The sequence below is a fragment of the Cryptomeria japonica genome, chromosome 3 (assembly GCF_030272615.1).
Source record: "Cryptomeria japonica chromosome 3, Sugi_1.0, whole genome shotgun sequence".
NCBI classification, from domain to species: Eukaryota; Viridiplantae; Streptophyta; class Pinopsida; order Cupressales; family Cupressaceae; genus Cryptomeria; species Cryptomeria japonica.
In genome coordinates, this window is record NC_081407.1 from 1,004,890,651 (window position 1) to 1,004,910,811 (window position 20,161).

The 20,161-nt window shown below is 34.8% G+C and overlaps 1 protein-coding gene across 1 annotated transcript; it reads left to right on the forward strand.

The window, feature by feature from the left end:
• The first annotated feature begins 3,954 nt into the window (after positions 1-3,954).
• On the forward strand, positions 3,955-5,314 carry LOC131048477 (uncharacterized). Its single transcript, XM_057982434.2, has one exon. The coding sequence runs from the start codon at positions 4,397-4,399 to the stop codon at positions 5,264-5,266; it is 870 nt and encodes a 289-aa protein (XP_057838417.2). The 5' UTR covers positions 3,955-4,396; the 3' UTR covers positions 5,267-5,314.
• The last annotated feature ends 14,847 nt before the right edge of the window (positions 5,315-20,161 follow it).

A 20,161-nucleotide genomic window follows, 5' to 3' on the forward strand; every position in this document is an offset into this window, starting at 1 on the left:
GTTTCTCTACGATTGCTACCCATGGTGGTAGCACTTAAGAAAAGGCTCAAGATGGTCTATTGCGTGTGGCCTAAAACAACTAGATCTTAATACCTATCATAAGCGTCACCCTTGACCAATTGTCAATTGTCAGCAATTCTTCGAGATTAAATCAATTTCATAAAAGCATTTTACTCAACATCCCTATAGGGGTTTGCTATGGTTTAACTCAGCGGATGAAAGATCATTTTAGAATTATCTTATTAGATTATCGATCCAAGGGGGATTACCCACCCCTTGGATTTTAACTTCCAAGTGTCCCTTGTTACTCCCCGACGATTTATAGGGACGATGCCACATACGTCGTTGATGCAACTTTATTAGGCGTTAAGTGCAGTAGTTCAACACAATGGCATTACCCGTAAGCGTGACCCAAAGGCACTGTATATACCGAACGCTGCTAGGTTTTGGTTTCCATCTTCCTTTATTTAGTTTTCTAACTAAGAAGCTATGAAAAACATCATGCTTGAAAACAATTATGAATTGAATGTACGCAATTGCAAGGTTTAATTCATTGAAATAACTACTTGATGGCATTCAATTACTACTTGATAGAATTACCACTCTTCTACAACTAAACTAGTTAATATATGATTGCACGATAAAGACGATTAGGAACTCACGTATTAAAACGTGTAATTGCATTTGGAAATGTAACTTGATCATGAATGCAAATTAATATATATATATATATATATATATATATATATATATATATATATATATATATATATATATATATATATATATATATATATAATTCGATGGTGTCAAAACAATAGTGTTATTTACATGCAAAATGAAGCAATGTTTACTTCTATCACGAGAATAATTAGTTATAGCATTACTAGTTCAAAATGAACAATTAGTTTGGACTTTTGGCAATTTTGGATCATGTTTTTAAATGAATCTAAATATTATCGATTAAGTAACCCAATAATCTTCAATGGTAATTATACATATAAATTTGGAATTAAAATTTCAATATACAATGATCGTAATTACTTATAAATTTTCTAAATTTAAATCTACTAACTTAAAGATAAATAACAATTAAACTTTAAAATTTAACTAGGTAAATATTAACGATTTTTAAATTGAATCTTAATATACATTAAAAAAAAATTAATTAATGCAAAAAGGCACGGAGCCCTGTTTAAGGCAATGGGGAGTGGGGAGGGGCCCACGGGTCCCATCATCACTGCGGACCTGTGGGCGCAGGCCCGCAGTGATGAGGGGACCGCCGTGGTCCCCCCCACTACCCTGCGGCCACTGTCGTAGCAATGACCGTGGGTTAGTGGAGGGTACCACTGGGTACCCCTAACCTGCGGTATTAACTCCGCTTGTCCCCTCCCTACAACAGTCCACTAACCCATGCGAAATTAATTTCGTCGTACGATTTCGCGTAATGTGTTTGCATAAAATTTTTTAACAATAGTTTAAATACTTATATATATATATATATATATATATATATATATATATATATATATATATATATATATATATATATATATATAGTTTCCAGTTTCCAATTTATTTAAGCACAAAGAGTAGTATTTAACTAATATATGAGAGATAAAAATATTAATGTATACAAATAAGAATAAGGATTTATTTACAGGAATGAATAACACAGAGGATTATTCACAGAGAGATTTATACCTCAATTTCAACTATTATTCCCAGAGAGAAGTATATAACCAGATATAAAAATATTAATGTAACCAAATGAGAATAAGGATTTACTCACAGGGATGAATAACACAGAGGATTATTCACAAAGAAATATATTCCTCCATTTCAACTAATATTCACAAAGAGAAGTATATAACCAGATAAAAAATATTTATGTAATCAAATAAGAATAAGGATTTATTCAGAGGATTATTCATAGAGAGAAATGAATACATGAGATTTATATCTTATTATCAGGCATTTTCTGTAGGGGAGTAAGATTGCATTTAAATTTCCAATCCAGTAATGAATTTGAGAGAAGTAAAGCAAGAACTGATATTTTCTAAAGAAAATTAAACAAATAATAAGTTGTCTTTAACATGCAAGCAAGATCTGATATTTCTTCTCTAAGGAAAAATAAAACAAATAAATAAGCTATCTTTTCACTATTATCCCTAAAGAAGGATTTACCACAAAAGAAATTTTTTATAAAGGACGATCTAGAAGCTATATTTTGGATAATACCATTTTCTCATATGGGAATGTGAAATAACAAGAAGAGAACCTGGCTTATCGAAGTTGGATGTTGAATCCTCTCCAACCTTCTAGCTATCCTCCTTAGATCCTTCCTTGCCACTTGAGAGAAATCTTTCAACAATAACTTAACAATCCTGCAACGAAAATGAGACTACCAAAGAAGATCCTACTACTAAAAACTTGGGAAATTTTCTTCGAAACATAATCAACTCCCTTCTTTGAAAACTTGCTTACAATTTATAAGAAAAATCCCTTAATTCCGCTATCTAGAGATTTTAATTAAAAAAGAGATTTTTTTCCAATATTGGACTCATGCAAATTGATTAAAAACTTAGTGGGGGAGTTACATGCAAGGTGGTGGAGATTCCTCTAGAAGCTTCTAATTCCTCCTACAACATGTGCCATAATTGGGAGTGGGAAAAATAAATAAAAATAAAAATAATGCCTTTGAATTATACTCTCCAAGTGTGTGTGTGGGTGTTTATTATTATTTTTATTCTTTTATAGCATTTATTCAATCATTTTTACTAGCTTAACCAAAAACATATTAGAATTGTATTTAAATCAAAAAGCGATAAAGGAGGGTTGTGACACTGTCCAACACTCTCATCAATGACATTCACAAAGTACATGAAGTTTTTCCTCTAATTCTTCAATTAAAGCTTTCTACTCCCATTTCATGTGCAATTATTTTAAAGATTAGTGGTGGCTTCCAACTTATAAGTTTTTTTCCTCTTAAGCTAATCTATCAAAAACTTCTTCCTCCAATCCAAATACAACAAATTTTAAATTTCATATGGCAAGCGAATTGGTCTGAGTCTAAGTAGTTCAACTTGAGCCTTGTTGTTTGGAAATCCAAAGTTGAAGCTAAAGTGCAATTTCTTGCATTAAAAATCATCCACTATAAAGGAGTTGTGGGAGAACACCTCTCCTTTCTCCCTACCCACTCCACTAAATGTTTGTTATGTCACAAGATGGAAAGCATTAAACTTGCTTTTTGGTTATGTAAAACATGCTCAAAAAAATTGACAAATAATTCTAACCTTTATTCCTTCTATATTTAATAGAAAATTAAGTGGGAAATCAACATTGCTAGGGTTACATTCTCTCGAAACATGTTATTGGAATCTCATCTTCAATGCATTTTGTTATATATTTGGATGCTAAGATGCAAAGTTATTTTCTCAAATGTCTTCCTTCCTACATAAGTGGTTATACATGGTTTATTCTTTAGTATTATTCCATAGTAGTCATATCTTGCTAAAGCTTTGAAAAAGAAAATCAACTATAATTTAGAGTTCAAGACACAAATTTATCGAAATTAATCCTAACTGATAGATATTGCCGAAGATCACAATAGATATCTACTCACAACTACAAATTTCATTACAAAAGAGCATGTGCTTGACACTATTTAGAAAAAAGTGATATTGGTGTAATCAAACTTAAATTGTTTTTTCCAAGATACATGTCCTTAAAATGCATCTCTATTATACATTCTTTCTTTTATTAATAAATACATTTTTCTAATAATAAAAAAGCATATAATTATAAATGACTAGTCATTCCTTTAATAAGAATGCATAATTAGTCATTCCTTTAATTAGAGTGCATAATTAGTTTCCCCCGCTCCATTCTTACCTAGCAGAAAAATTAGGGCAAGCAAATCCTCCCTTAATCAACACGTAAATAGTTGAATGACTTGCAGTTCACGAAAAGGTCGCCTTGATTTGCTGTTGCGCAATCATGAAATCACATGGACGCCGGCTCCATTTGAAACGCCCGGCAACCATAGCTGGACGCGTTGCGACGTTCCATCATACAAATGTTCCTCCTTTACTTCCTTCCCTGCAAACCCCATGTCGTTTCTTTCCCGCGTCTGCGGCTGGCGTGGAGCTTAAATATTTGACGGTAATGGAGCAACGCGTACTATAAAATGGTTACTTCCGCCGGATGTCCCCTTCGCAATTGTTATTTTGTGCGGCAGCCATGGATGCTCTGCCGTGCTCTGCTGCAGTCACATTTGTGAGCCAGGAGAAGAAGAGGGCCACGGAAATGCAAGGTATTACTTCTGTAACCCAGCCTATGATTTGTAATTGAGGAGGATCGAACATGCGCAGCGCGTACTCTTGTAGGACTAGCCATGGAAGAGGTCGACATGGACGTCAAGGGTTCGAAACTGCTCCGGAAGTTTGTCAAGGTGTGCAAGAGAATAGTGCGATCCGATGCCAGATCTCGTTATTCTCGCCTGGATACGGCTGCAGATCACTCCTGCACTCGAAGCGACTCGAACCGGCGACCTTTTCAGGCGGCAGATCCCTCTTGCACTCAAAGCCACTCGAACCGGCGACCGTTTCATGCGGCAGATCCCTCTTCTACTCAAAGCGACTCGAACCGGCGACTTTTTCAGGCAGCAGATCACTCTTGCTCTCGAAGCGATTCGAACCGGCGACCTTTACATCCGGCAGATCCCTCTTGCACTCGAAGCGACTCGAACCGGCGACCTTTTCAGGTGTCAAATTCCTCTTGCAGTTGCAGCGATTCGAACCGTCGACCTCTCCATACCTTGTCCCATACCTTGTCTCTTCCAGTTGCCAGTAATCAACTCCACGGCCCCGACAGCGATGCGAATCCTAAAAGTTCAGGCAATTGCTTTAATCTTATGGCTGATCGCAAATGGTATATCCGACGCCGGCTGTCTTGTCGTCTCAGCTTTGTTCAGAGAAAGGAGGGCAATAAGGTTAGTAATAATATTAAGAACAATTGCCCTCCTAAGGATGTTCCAAAGGGATTCATTGCTGTATACGTGGGGGATATGCAAGAAGAGCAGACGCGCTTTGTGATTCCTGTTTTTTATTTAAATCATCCGCTCTTCTTACATTTGCTCAAGGAAACCGAGCAGGTTTATGGCTTTAGTCAGAAGGGCGTTTTTACGATTCCCTGTCAAGTTTCAGACTTCGAATATCTGCAGTGGCTCATTGAAAGAGAAAGAAATCAGAAATTAACACCATAATCCGTCTACATATTTTTCTGAATAGAAATCTGATTATTTTCTATGTGATTTGTTTGTAATTAGATTTTTATATATCAATGATCCAAAGTTTTTCTGCCTGCAAATATGTATTATTCCTTCAATCTTTACTCTAACAAATTCACATGGCGAGTCCTTTACCAGTGCGGGACACCATTGTACGATAGTGGGTTAGATCGTTACACGTCAATTTTCAGAATGACTGGCATGCGCTTAAAAGTAAATATTGTTATTATTTCGTTTGAACAAATTCAGGTTTCTCCGTATCCTGCGGGGTACGATAGAATAAAAGTCTTTGAAACCATTGACTGACTTTATACTTTTTCTCAGAGCCACATTCATGATACATCAAGTTTAATACGATTACATCAGATAAGGTTTGCGAAAGCGAGACACAATTTCAGGAATGAAATTCATAGGTAAATGAAGTTTATATGGGAATTTAATGGTGCATTTATCCAGGGGAAGAGCATTCTTAGTTGAGCATGTATCAATTGTTGGGAGGGTTGTTGATACCTTTTGTTTCAAAAATTGAACAAATAAAATCTATTGTTTGAAACATAAAATATCAATTTTTGTTAGGAAATGTACCAATAGTCCTTAGGAAATGTACCAATAGTTGTTACGAAATGTACTAATATTGTAAAAAGTAACCAATCAGGTGATGACACATCAGCTGCACAACTATTGAGGCCTCTTTGTCATGCCTATTGGTCTCTTTTTTTTTTTGGGTTGTTTTGGACACCTTGGCAAAAAGCATCCTGATGTGGCACCATACTCGATGATGTGGCACTGAAAGCTTAGTTATAACTAGGGGACTTGCCAAGTAAGCTATTGTAAAAAATTGGGAGTGATTTGAAATTTCCACGTAAGATTTTGAGAAGCGCGAAGTTAGGGTGCTCAACTACTGGTGCTCTTCCCCTATGTCATTTAATTTATTTATGTCATTTTTTATTTAGTTTTGTGTTTATTTTCGTAGATGTGCTATATTTTTTTATTAAATTTATTTTATAATGTAATTTTTGTTGATGAAAGGTATTATGTTATATAATATAATGAAATATAAAAATATTAATATATAATTAATATAAAAGATTGGTGAAATGAAATCACATATCAAAAAGTTTATATTATTATTAATGAGGTAAAAAAAGAATAGTTTAATTGTTAAGCCGTCAAAAGAATGTGAGTAGGAGCAAAATCATAATATAGTGATCACAACACATCTAAAAGAACTTGAGTGCCAACAATTGGCTCCTAGCTATGATAGAACTTTTCTTATCTTTATCTTCATTTTGTTGAGGAGTAGTACACATAAGTAAGATGATAAGGTCCAAGCAAGAAGACTTTCTACTATTTGGTTTGTCAACATGGCCATATTGAGAAGCAATAGAATGTCCACGTGGAAAAGGGGAACAAACACATTATTGGGGATATTGAGGGCCTTGTGAACCAACATGGCCTTGTTTGGAATTGTGATTGTGAGCACATTGATGCCCATGTGGTGGAGAAGCACCCTTGCTAGCAACAAGAGGAACACAAGCAACCCTACATAAGGTGTTGGCCTAGTGCTCAAAGTTTTTAGATGGGCAACCTCTAGAGCCATTTTGTTGGCTCAAACCTAGATTTGTAACATGTTTAGAACATATACTAGCTTAGTGTACTTAAAAAAAATACTTGTCAACAATTGAGCCACCAAAGAAATTAGAGTATTTTCTAAATTAGAAACATTATTACAACTTTGAAAGCATGTCAAATTGGTTGGTATCTTGGACTAATCACCCATAAGTATCGTATGCCAAGAGAAAGGCTCAAAATAAAATGGCTAAGAGTAATTATGTATCCAATGCCAAGCAATTTGTGCTCAAGGATAGAACTAAAAGAGATGCTTGATAATTTTAAAATGACTATAGAACTGACAAGAAGTTGTCACTCCCAAACTTTTTAAAAATTGCATTGTCATTGAATGGCAAAGGATCGAAGCGTCCATCTCACATTAAGCTTGGGAACAATAGACAAATGAGGATAAAGCCATGAGTATTCTTTGCAAGGCTTGCAACTCTTAAAAGGTGCATTTGGACACCACTTCTAGTTTGTCTGCTTGGCTCTATACAATGGATTCTAACCTTATGAACTATTTAAAGGGGGATTGAATCTTAACATAGTATGATAAGACTCAAAATATTCACTACAAAGCTTGAATTTAGTTTGGAAATCTAGTTATGAAACCTAGGTTTGTGTAATAACACTTATTAAATATTTAAATCAGATTTTAAGAACTCAATATTTTATTTCAGATTTGCAACATAAAGTAAAACCAACAAATCTAGTACACCACAAAGTTTATTAGAACACACCAAACTGAAACATTATTGAAATAAAGTGTTCCAGAATGTCATACAATAGTAAATGACCATCAACATATGCTATTATTATCAAGCATAAAAGCATAACTTCTACAATGTTCACTTGCAAATCTTGCAAAAACACATGCAAACTTGATACAAAAATCTACAACTACAAAGCATGAAGTCCACATGCAACCCCTGAGTGAGATTTCTCCTGGAAACCCTTAGACACACTACCCTTGAGTCTCTAAGGGCATGTTCCCGTGTGGTTTCTTAGCTTATTTTGGCTAGCAGTCGTTGCTCAACTTTTTTAGGAAATATTTGTTGAGCTGGTGGTCCCATGAGTATCTTTTTTTCTGCTAATTTTTAAGCGACATCTTAAAATTGGTATTAACAATATTAGTAATAATTTGTGCACAAGAAAAAATAGAAATAAAATGTTAAAAAAAAAAGAGGGAACCAAATTTGTGAAGCCACGTGGCATTTTTGGCAATAAGCAGTTGCTGCTTATTTCCAGCACCCCTATTTTCCCACAACTTATTTTCAATTCCTAAATAGTAGCTGCTCCGCTAAAATAGCAAAAATATTCTAAATTATCCTTTCCCAACAATTTTAAATTTGCAAGGGAACACTCCAACTGCTTAAAATTAAGAAGAAAATGGACTTAAGCAGCCACATGGGAACATGAGGTAACCTCCTTGGTTTAGCAACCTTGTAGATTCTTCTTCATTGGTTTATCAGCTTTTGAAGAAAATAACATAAGCTTGTTAGAAAAAATAGGATAGATGAATAAATGAATGTTGCCAACTCCAACCAACTAAATAGAAATTTGTTCAAGTTCCAACTTGGGTGCCCAAATCCAATGCTTAGAAGGGAAAGATGTTTGAAATTCATATTGGGAACATTCACTTTTCATTTGTCAACTACCTTCCAACATTCTATTCCAAATTGCAATTTTATCTCTTAAATTGACAACTTCCATTTTCAGTCTGAGGATAAAGTTGTTAATTCAGAACTCATGCCATCTTTTGGATTTTAGCAATATTTCAAATAACATTTATAATTTTTTATTAATTTGATTTACTTAAAAAAAATTTAACAATTTGACTTTTCCAGTTTATCTGTATGTCTTGAATTACTATTTATAGATCGTTTACTATAAATAGTAAGTGCTAAAAATAGAAAGGGGACAAGACAAATCCTCCCTTCCAAAAATTCATTTTCCTCAAATTGTATACGAAGTCTAGATCCTGTACTTCTGAGAAGTTGCATCTTCCTTCCAAGAATTTCAAAGAAAGTTTGAGAGGTGCACCAATGTTGAATGAACTTATTGTGAATTCCTTTAATGCATAACCAACCTCTCCATTTTATTGTTTTCCATTTTCCTTCTTTCAAAAACTTATCTCTTCTAGCTCGATTCCCAAACCATATAATTGCACCAACATTGAAAAACTTTTACAAGAAACTCCTTGCATTTTTTATGATGTCGTGGACCTGAATCTTACTGCTACTAAGACTATTATTATAACCATTGCATCCACTACTACAACCAATGCACTTTATGGAGACAATTCTTTCTTTCACCTTCATAAAATTAAAAAAATAATTTACAAAAATACACAACGGTAGTTCCATACATTACCTCAGTTTGTGGATTGTCATTTTCAACTTTATGGACTGATTTGTAACAAAAAAGCTTCAATAGTGAAGCAACTATTTCAATTATACAACAACAACATTCATCCCATAATACTCTAGGCACCCAAACTGTAGATGATATCTTATCTTAGTGGAGAATGGTGTACCCTTTGAAATTATCCATCAATATGTATTTGGCATTCTTAAAATATGAAATGTCTTGAGATTCCCTCCATGTCCTTCTCATCATCTTGGGTTTAGGAAAGAGATGCTCCCTATCTATATGGAAATTGGACTCACCCTCCTCTCTATGACTATCATCCCGAAGCCTTTACAAAACTGTTCATAGAAATATATGTGTATATCATCCGCATCCATGTGATTTACTCTAATAAAGGGTCTCCTCCAAATCAAAGGTGTAGTAGTTGTATCACTTATTGATAACTATGTATGTTGAATATTGAACTTAAGGGTAAACCCTAACTAGCCCAACCACAAACCTAGAATCTACCCTAACATCCAACAACACCAATTGAGCTCTAAATCATGGAATGCAAACAAAACAACTAACAATCATACCTCACATCCATGAAACGCTTAATTCCATTATTCTCCTATCCTTCAAGATCTTGTAGAAATAGTATCTTTGCTCTCAGCCTTAAGCACAAGCACAAGATGACATGAAAGGAATGGCATGTGGTTGCTTGATGATGTAAGTTATCAAGATGATGATGATGCAAGATGGAGAGATTTTAGCATTATGCAAGTACCCTGATGATTGATTGATTGAAAATGAAAGAGAAGAAGCCTCTTTATAGAAGTCTTCAAGACAATCAAGGGCTTAGATTAAGAGGTTGAAAGATGAATGACATGATCACATAGTTAGAAGAGAATCAATAGAATTAAGATGTGCAAATGAAATGGAGGGACAAGATTGAGTGGTAGGTGAGAGTTAGGTAGATGTGTTGTCACGTGAAGATAAGGAGAGAGAAAAGGTAATGAAGAGGAATGAGACATTTGTCACATGCCTACAATTTTTTCATCTATGCATGCTCTCTAACTATTATCATTCTTATGATGGATAACAGAGTGTGATATGAAATGTTGATGCAAATGTTTACACACAATCTAATCTGAAAGCAGTTGATTACTATTACATGGATTGTGGAAACTTAATGACTATTAAGAAGAGGATAATGAAATAATTAATTAAATATAAGTATTTATTTGATTAATAGAGAAAAAGGTTGGATTAGAATAATTAATTAAATAATAAATATTTATTTCTCTTTTAGAATTAAAAAGCTAATGAATGAATTAATTAAATAAATAATATTTAATTAATTAATAGATGAAACAATGGTATAATAATTAAAAATAATAATAAATATTTATAAAATCAAGTAACGACAATTTTAGGTGTCTATAATAACAAATATGATCTTCTAGCCTCATCATGTAAGGAGATATCCTCTAAGTTGAACAATCTATAGCTATTCAAAACGAGAGTTACCATGATCAACAACATATCAATGATGTAACAATTGACCAACCTGAGTAAAATACTCTGATGTGTTCCTCATATGATGAGTGATAAACCATATAAGGGCTACAAAATCTCTATGAGTAATGACAATCTGAAAATCATTCTTTCTCATATCTGAAATTTCTACTACAATATGAGCTACAACACTCATGATTGTCATGTTACATCGTATACAAGTGGGAAAGATTGCAATCAGCCATACAAGGTTGGAAAATATTAAGATCAACAATATAAATGGAATACAATAGAAATACATCAGCAATATAGGCTAGAGGAAATCTTCGATTGACCATCCAATGATTGATATTCCTTCCATAAGCACTTATATACTATGGCAAAAACTCCAAGTTACACAAGGATAATGTAATTCCATCATGACTTGCTAAACGTCTCCTTGGAGTTTCCTTGTGATACCAATTACCTTCTCATAAGAGCAAACATTCCAATCATATCTCCTTAAAACAACATATCCTTGAGTGCCAATATCACAACATTGGTGTGTGTTGTGAATTCCCCAAGAGGGTCCCTTATAAAAGAACTCTTCTTACTGATATCTACCCATAGCTAATTCCAAAAACTCCCAAGCATATTTCAAAACTTCTTAAGGATAAAAATATCAACAAAAAATGTCATTTGATTCACCATGAATGGGAGAGTCGCCATGTAAAGAGAGAGCTTGTACTCCATGAGCTCCTTGTAAATAGATAATTGAGAGTGGCACAATGTAAAATTGCAATATGAAATAATATTGATGTCTTCACAACAAATGGTATGTTGAATTATCTTTTTCACAAATGATCCTATAGGCATATGTCTAGACAATCTTCTTTGTGGATATGGAAGCACAAAAATAATAGAATGAGATATATGATGCTTAATGGTGAAAACCATAACTTGCATGCTCTTCATCATCAAAAAAAAATTTATCCACTGAGCTTCTCTTGCAACACCGTACTCCTCTACACATAGGTATAAAAAATTAAAAAAATGTAAAACACAAGATATGGTTTGATTACTTCCATAGATTCAAATGTCCTTAGTATGGAAAATTCTTATGTGTCAAGAGTGTTGATGATATGACTTGAGTATGGAGTTTCAATCACCTTGGAGTCATACTAGTATTCCATTGCATCTTCTATTTCTAAAAATCTTGATCCTCCCTTCAATACTTTCAATTCTTCAAAAGTAAGCTCATTAATGAAATACAATCAACTTGAAGCTTTCTAGTGTACAAATGTGAAAGCATTAACAAGAGCTATTTCCAAACCTCTTTCTATCCATGCTACATAATTTGACATGCATGAATCATTTGAAATATCTTGAAATGGATTATCACCTGGGTCCCATATGCCAAATGAATCTTTGACTTGGAATTAATATGCTCACATACTCTAAGCTACAAATCACATCCTTATTCCTATCTTCCTCTTTAGAACATTTTCCAAATTGATAGAAATCTTGTAGAGACACGGTAGGAAATATTAAATCATACTTTGGGCTGCAATAAATATATTCATCCACCTTTTCCATCAGAAGTATTTTTGAGATAACCTTCATATCTTCATCACCAAAAAGGGCTCATTTTAATGGGCATTCAAAATCATATTCATAGAGAATGGAGAAGCAAGGTTGTAGAGAACACATGAAAGAAAATTGTGATAGTAGAGAGTCGATCTACTCAAAGATGTTTTGAATTCTACACTTCTCCTTCCTAACTATGTGTCGAAGGATAATTTAAGGGTATACAATACAAAAATTATTCGTGCCATAGAGTCCAAGTATTTGGAATACGAGCATTGTTTTGTCTATTGAGTACTCTACCATAAATTAGAGATAGGAAGCTAGGTCACATTAATTTAAACAATTTTGGGATATGATTAGTAAAGAGGATAGACTCTCGATGAAACAATGAATGGTAGAAAGTGGGGTTATTACAATCTGTAAGTTTTCCAATACCAGTGCAATGTACATACTTGATAATTGAGCACATAAACCATTATGATCCTGATACTAGGCATATAAGATAAAATTATAACAGATTGATTATCAAGGTGAGCAGAGAAACCTTTAGTTCATGCCTATAGTTACCTGAGAGGTAAGCATATACAATAGACTTCAATATCTTCCTATCTCACCAGTGTTCCCATAAGAAGAATTTGTGTAGAAACACAATTTCTCGTGAATGGTTTGCAACTCCGAAGATAGGTAAATCTCAATTACCTAAGAGGTTGCATAGTTATCACTCTGTAGAAGAGATTTCAAATATAATAGCCCTTTTACACAAGTTGAAAGCTAATGAAAATACCCATGATTTTGAGGATTGGATGTGTTGGGTCTCAAATCAACAGATTGGATAGGTTCTAAGGAAATGCCAACTCCGGTGATCAAACCCTCCAATTGACTTGGCCAACTTATAGAGTGAACCTATTTGGTTACTAACTCTCTCACTTTAGGCTCTGCAGGACCTAGGCGGGTATACCTATTCACTAGTTGTTTTCAATGACCAGTGCCTTTTATAGCAGATTAAATATCTTGATCTGGTTTCCTCATATCTCAGAATGGCATAAGTTCCTAGGATGGAGATATAGCAGATGAGTTCAAGATTGTTATTGTAGAAGCTATTCGATCTTTGAATACACTACTGCCAATTTACTCTATGTTTCCTACTCAATTATTCTTATTGCTTTAAAATAACATGTAATGAATGTGGTGATAAGTGTAATTTATAAATGGCCAATGCCTTCTTTGCTGTCTGGGCTACAGAGTCTTTATATTTTCTTAGGACTTACTGTGTGAACTTGTGAGACAGTTTTTAAACCCACCCCTATATGGATCTGTCAGTTACTATTTCTTATGAGATCAATTGAATGCCTATATCATAAGTTGCTTGAATGAATTTAACCCTACCTTTAAGGGACCATCCAGGTAAGCACTGCAAAGAACAATTACAATTCGCAAGCAGAACTTTTATTTCAACCTTATGACATACAACATAAATTTCACTCAAAGAATATGAATAACCTTATCTCCTTTAGATAATATCACAAGCGACTGCCAATAACAAAATGAAATAATTCACAGCACATATGCAAAGAAAAGACGACTGATTATATTATGTATTCCATCAAAATTTGTATAACAGAAAGCTTACAAGCCGTCATACCTTACTGTCTTGTTCCTACGATATCTCTTGAAAAATATTACAAGAAACCTCTCTCATATATATATGAGAGAAAATGTTATTTATGAAAAGATGTGTCTTTTCGAAATACTAATTGTCAATTTGAACATTTCTAACAAACTTAAGTAAAAAGAGATTAAGAATCCCTAAATGATGAATATAATCATCTTCTTTAAAGGTCTTGATCTTGATGCTCTGTTTCTTTAATTCTTCTCCCTGTGAAAGGTATTGGAATATCATCTGGTTGACGGTAGGGGCCATGTCTTTGAATTGATCCAATTTTGACAGAGCCCGATCCTTGACACTTATAAGTTCATTCCGCCAATCTTCCATAGACATTACTTCTCCTTCTTTATAAATCGAGGGCATTCCAATAGGGCTCCCATCATCCAATTCTTGAAGATCTCTTTTTAGCGCACCCTCGTATTTAACATGATTTTCCATATACGAAGTTCTTTCTGTTTTCTCCTCTATTGTCATTACATCAACATTTCTTATTACTTCATTCAATCGTGCCTTTAACCTTTCATGCTCTCTTAATGCCTTTATGGTTCCAGTGTACACCCTCCAATAATGTTCAACATGTATAAGCATGGTGTTGAATCGGTGTTCAATGATATCATTAACCAATTTATCCATCTTTTGCTAGATATTATTTACCTGTTTGGTAGCCTTATCCGCTTGATACTTCCAATACAGAACATCATAAACATCATCCAAGCTCTGTCTTGTGGGATATGAAGCATATTCACTTAAAGGAGTTCCTGTCTCAAGTTGTAATATCTTTGCTTGTAGCTTTTGATTCTCCTCTTTAGATCTTTCATATAAGCCTTATAGGTAATGTTTTCCCTGACCAAAAACTCTGTCTGATCCAAATTTAATTTGGCTACATCCAGGTTCAATTTTGCAGTGACCCTGGGGTCAGTCTTTCCAACCTGATGGATCATAAGGTGTCCAAAGGTTTCTTCAATATCCACAATAATTGGTCTTTTTCCCTTCGGATACAGTGCCCATTGTAGGAGAGCTTTTTGATCAGGATCATATCCTGAGCCTAGGAACAATATATCTATCTCTTGAGGCAATACCTGTTGATTTAGGTCCTGCTTCTTCAAGAATCCATCAAACAGAAGTGCTGAATTTATATCCCAACCAGAAAAGATGATAACACCAGCCTCCTTTAATATTTTCCTCCCTTTCTCAGGGGTCATATCTTTCATGAGGGTATCTATTTCATCTTGTAGCCTTCTCATCTGTTCTTCTTCTGATCTTCCAGCCATACTTCGTTTCACATGAGCCCCTTTGTACTGGTATAGGAATGAAAGAAATTCTCTAGAAGAAGCGAATCCGTCATTCGCAACAAAGTCCTCATGTTCTGTCATCCTTATATCAACTACATCTCTAATATTAAATTCTCCAATGTCCACATCTACCTCTGCTTCAAAACCAGGGGGATAATCTTCTCTAGGGGAGTCAGCAGGGATGCTACTAGCAGCCGATTTCGGTGACATGTGAGCCAATGGTTGACTATCTTTTTCAGTGTTGATAAAATGGAGGAACTGTGGGGGTACTCTATGCATAATCTCTACCTCATGTTGAAGTAGTTTTTTGGCTATCTCCAAAGGATCTTGGAGGTTTCCAAGTAGGTCTCCATCCACCATCCCCCTTGCTCTTTTCCATTTGAAGGCTTCCCAAGTCATCTCGCTTCTTTCTCTCAAAACCTTGGCCTCTTCCCTTTCAAGGTTCTTGATTAAATCGTCTGGCATTTGAGCCACATGTATTCCGGCTTTTAGTTTCTGTGATGCCCTTGCAGCTCTTATATATCCCTCAGGATCAAAGTTCTCTCTAGGATCACCCAGAGTCATGCCATAATAATCTAATTTATTTTGAAGTAAATGATAACTTTTGGAACTTTTAACAATAAAATCAGAAAACACTAATAACCCTGGCACAATGGATTGTTTACCAAAATCTGCAAGATGTTTGGCACTGACAGCAGATAATTGTCTTACAATCTCTAGGCTAGCCACCCTGTTTGGCACTATAATTGGAAGCATGTATGGCTTTCCTTCATACCCAAATACCCTGATTTATGTATGATTAAGGTGGCAATACTAGTCACCCCAGTTATGATCAATCTGAGACTCTGGAGAGAAGTCTTTTGGCCTGAGGAATCTTTTAATTTCAGGAGACAAAGTATAATCTCTATGTTGTCCAAAGGCTGCACTAAGAGGTTTCACAAAATATTCCTGAAAGTGCCAATATTGGTTGTTTATAAATCTTTGATCCCATGCAGAAACCCACAACTGGACTGGTTTCTTCAAACCATTTTTATCATAAGCTCTGATGCTAAAATCATCTGACCAGAAATTGATTTCTTGTCCACAATAAAGAATGATGTGCATTAATAAGGAATACAATGAGAAATGAACATTCACAAGGTCTCCTTTTAACTTTTCCAACCCATGATTTAGGGCTTCTGCAACATAAGTAGCATAGTCAAATGACCTAGGGTCTTTTGATTGTAGATCAGCACATAGAACCATAACCCCAATATCCATGAGAGGATGACCCTCTAAGCCTAATACTTGGGCTGCAACATAGTATGTATACTTAAAATACGGATGGAATTGGTTAACATCAAATGGCACCTTGTCATCTTTACTGAATGGAACAAAGGACTTTCCTACTTTTAGCCAGTGAATGGGTAGTCTCCATGTCCTATAGATGTCCTCCAAGTTAAAGAATTCTCGCGACAGTTTCTGTATATTAATTTTCTATTCTACTTCCCAGTCTAGATCAAACACCATATCAATAGTCTGTTTGTTAATCACCACCATGGGATTCCCTCGGTAGTCACATATGGTTTTGGTTTTTGGATCATAACAATCTACTAGAGCTTTCATTAATTCGACATCCACAAATACATTCGGAACTACCAATTTCCCTAAATTTTTCTTCCACAGGTTACTTACGGGCTCAGGAGCATCCCTTCTCTTGTAACCAAATAAGAACAACTCATGTCCTTTGATTTCAGTCCATATGTCTCCTAGATGTTCAAATCTATCTTCCAACCCTTCCTCTTCACTCTTGATTTTTTTGGACCTCACACTGGATGTCGGGCACTGGTCTAGCAAATCCTGAGTTAAAGCTCTACCCTCCTTTTTCTATTGTTTGGGCTTCTCTTCAGGGTTTAATTCCTTCCCTTTTCTACTCTTTTTAGAAGAAGAAGGTTCCATAATTTCAATCAATACGAGAAATCACACTTACTTGGAGAATTGTCGAGTTCTTCTGACTGTCGTTTACGAACTTCAGCAAACTCCTTGCAATTTTCCATCTTTTGGCATCAATCTGGTTCTTATGAAAATTCGATCAATTCAGCTGTAATTGTATGGGCAACTTGTGCAACAGTTAATGTCTCTGCGTTCATAACGGCTATTCAAATGTTTAAACTTAATTGCAGATGTGACATCCTCCACTTGAGATTTTAATTCCTTCGCGGGAAGTACTGTTCAACTGAAATGATCATGAATCGAGTTTTCGATGAAACCCTTGTCTTCGGCTGAATACTTTGATCTTTCATCGAAAGTTCACTTTCCTCGATATCACCTTATCAGCGAATGGCCCATGTCGAAAAACCATTTTCTAGTCTCCTCAAAATCATCTTTTCTTCGATGAACTTTCTTTCGATGAGTCATTCGTGAGTTTCATCGAAATCATATTTCGATGAATTCTGTTCTTCGGTGAAAGTTCATGCAAGCCCTCCGAAAACCTTTTTTCTTCGATGTCCTTCTTTTATCGATGAAACTCCTCTGTTTTTATCGATAGAATGTTATTGATAAGATTTGCTTTTCGATGAATGTTTTTTAAGTCTCTTCGGCAGTTGTATTTCCTCGACTTCACCTTTTGTTTTCTTTTTGCTTTTCGATGAAACTGGAATATCGATGAGTGGCTTCCTTCATTTACCGAAAGAGATATTCTGCCGAAGACATCTTAACTTAGTGTTTTACACTTTATGCTTTATTTTGATAAAACTATTCTTTCGGTGAAACTCTTTCTGAGATGCTCGACATGATATTTTGGCCGATGATATTTTTAGCTTTCACGCCTTTGGGAAGATTTTTGATTTCAAATATATTGTTCAACGGGATGTACTTATTTATCCAAATAATTGTTCATGGAGAACAGTTTTTAGATTGAGCCCAACTCATTACTGACCAAATGCATTTCATGTTTGTTTAGTTTCCATTGAACGAGTTCTTCTATATGTCCTCTTATTTTACACAATTGCATGCACTAGACCATGGCCAGACTTACGTCTGATAGAGGTACACGATGAGATTATTCAAATACTTAGCTCCAATTAAAGAGAAGTTACAAGAGCTTCAGAAGAGTGAATGATGCATTCATTATGAGAATTGTGAGAGATCCAAGGAGATATGGGTTTGAGAATCTCTCCAAGGCCATCCATCTAGTTAACATATATAGAAGTCACTTCATACAGATTCGAAGGTTCGCCTAAATTAGGATCGGAGGATTTGATGGGCTTTCTTATAAATTGCCCAAGTATGCTAAAGATAAATTTGTCCTTGTTGAGGTGTGTAGATAAATAGATGAAGACAATAAAAGGTGTCACACAAGGAAAAAGGATGGAAGTTAGTTTCCTATTGGTCTTGGTTATTACTCATATAAGTCTATGTATAATACTTTTAGCATTGAGAAAGATTTGGTAAATATTTCTATGCAATTTCTTGATAGATGATTCTCTTTTTTATAGTAAGGATTTTGTCAAGAATAATTTGCAATTAGGGTCAAGTTTCCACCACATTTTATATTTGGAGCGTTACTGGGTAGATTGCGTTGATGAATATGAAGTCAAAAAAAGAAGTTGGACAAGACTGTCTTTGAGACAAATTATAACTTTCAAATTGAATTGGGATATTTCAGATATTGAAGATTATAAGTTTGATTCGATAAATCTCATTTTTATCAATTATGTACAAACACAACCAATTATGCCAATTGATTGAATTATCAAAGAAATTGAGATTATTGATGCTAAAATGATAGTTGTGCTCAAAATAACTCAGGAATGGATAGCAAATAAGACTGCAAAAAATTCTAGTAAAGTGCCTCAAAAGTCCTAAGGCATTGTAGGACAAGTTGAGAGTATTCAAGTACAATATTCCTCTACTCCATGCTCATTCTCTTTTGTTTCACAACAAACAACTTCAAGTGGTGGAGGATATGGTGATGAGGACCCTCTAGAGAAGAGGCTACTTGAGAAGACCTATGAAGACACTGAAGCAAGGGAAATCGAGCAAGGTGTTAGATGGTTAGTTTAAACACAAATAAGCATATAAAACCAAATGAGAACAATAAACTAACTAATTTATACTTTGCAAGAGAAGATCTCTCTTGTTCCTTTGATTGAGAAAATGATGAAGCAGAGGCACCCTATCGCTCCACTTGATTGGATGTGCTCTTCTTTGGGATGTGGATTGCTCTCCAAATGCACAACAAGATTGGTGGATGATTTGATAAGATTTGGATTTGGATTAGATGGGAATGGATAGATTTGGATTTGATGAAGGATCATGAGGACATGATAAGGATATGAATAACATGTATTCTTCACTATAATGATGATGCTTTTGATGGATTTATAGAGTTGTGTTAATAACATGAGATTACTTGATTGGATATATGGAAAATGAAGGGGAGGAAACCCCAATTTATAGATTGGAGGAGGCCAATGGAGGGTCAAGATTGACTTTGGGAAGAAGGGTTGAGATTGATTTGAGAGAGAAGACATGGATCAAGGTGCATGGGGAGAATAAAGAGAAATATAAAATTCCTTGGGGAGAGGGAAGAGGAATTAAAAATTCCAAAATAAAGGATGCATGGGGGAATCAAAGAAATTAAGTCTCAAGGTTGATGTGACATAAGTGGAGGAATATAAAATGGGGAAAATAATGATAAGCATGCTTCTAGAAGAATTAATTAGGTTGAGTGGAGGTTACGGAAAGTGATTTGTAGGAATCACTTTAGTTAGGTTAATTAATTAAAATTAATTAACTAAGTGGGTTTTAGAAGAAATGATGGTTGTGGTGGCCTCAGAAGAATGGGGAAATAATTAATTAATTATTGGACTATAGTGATAAGAT

Excerpts from the sequence above, each read along its gene's own strand:
- LOC131048477 (XM_057982434.2), top strand. The coding sequence starts at position 4,397 with ATGGAAGAGGTCGACATGGACGTCAAGGGTTCGAAACTGCTCCGGAAG.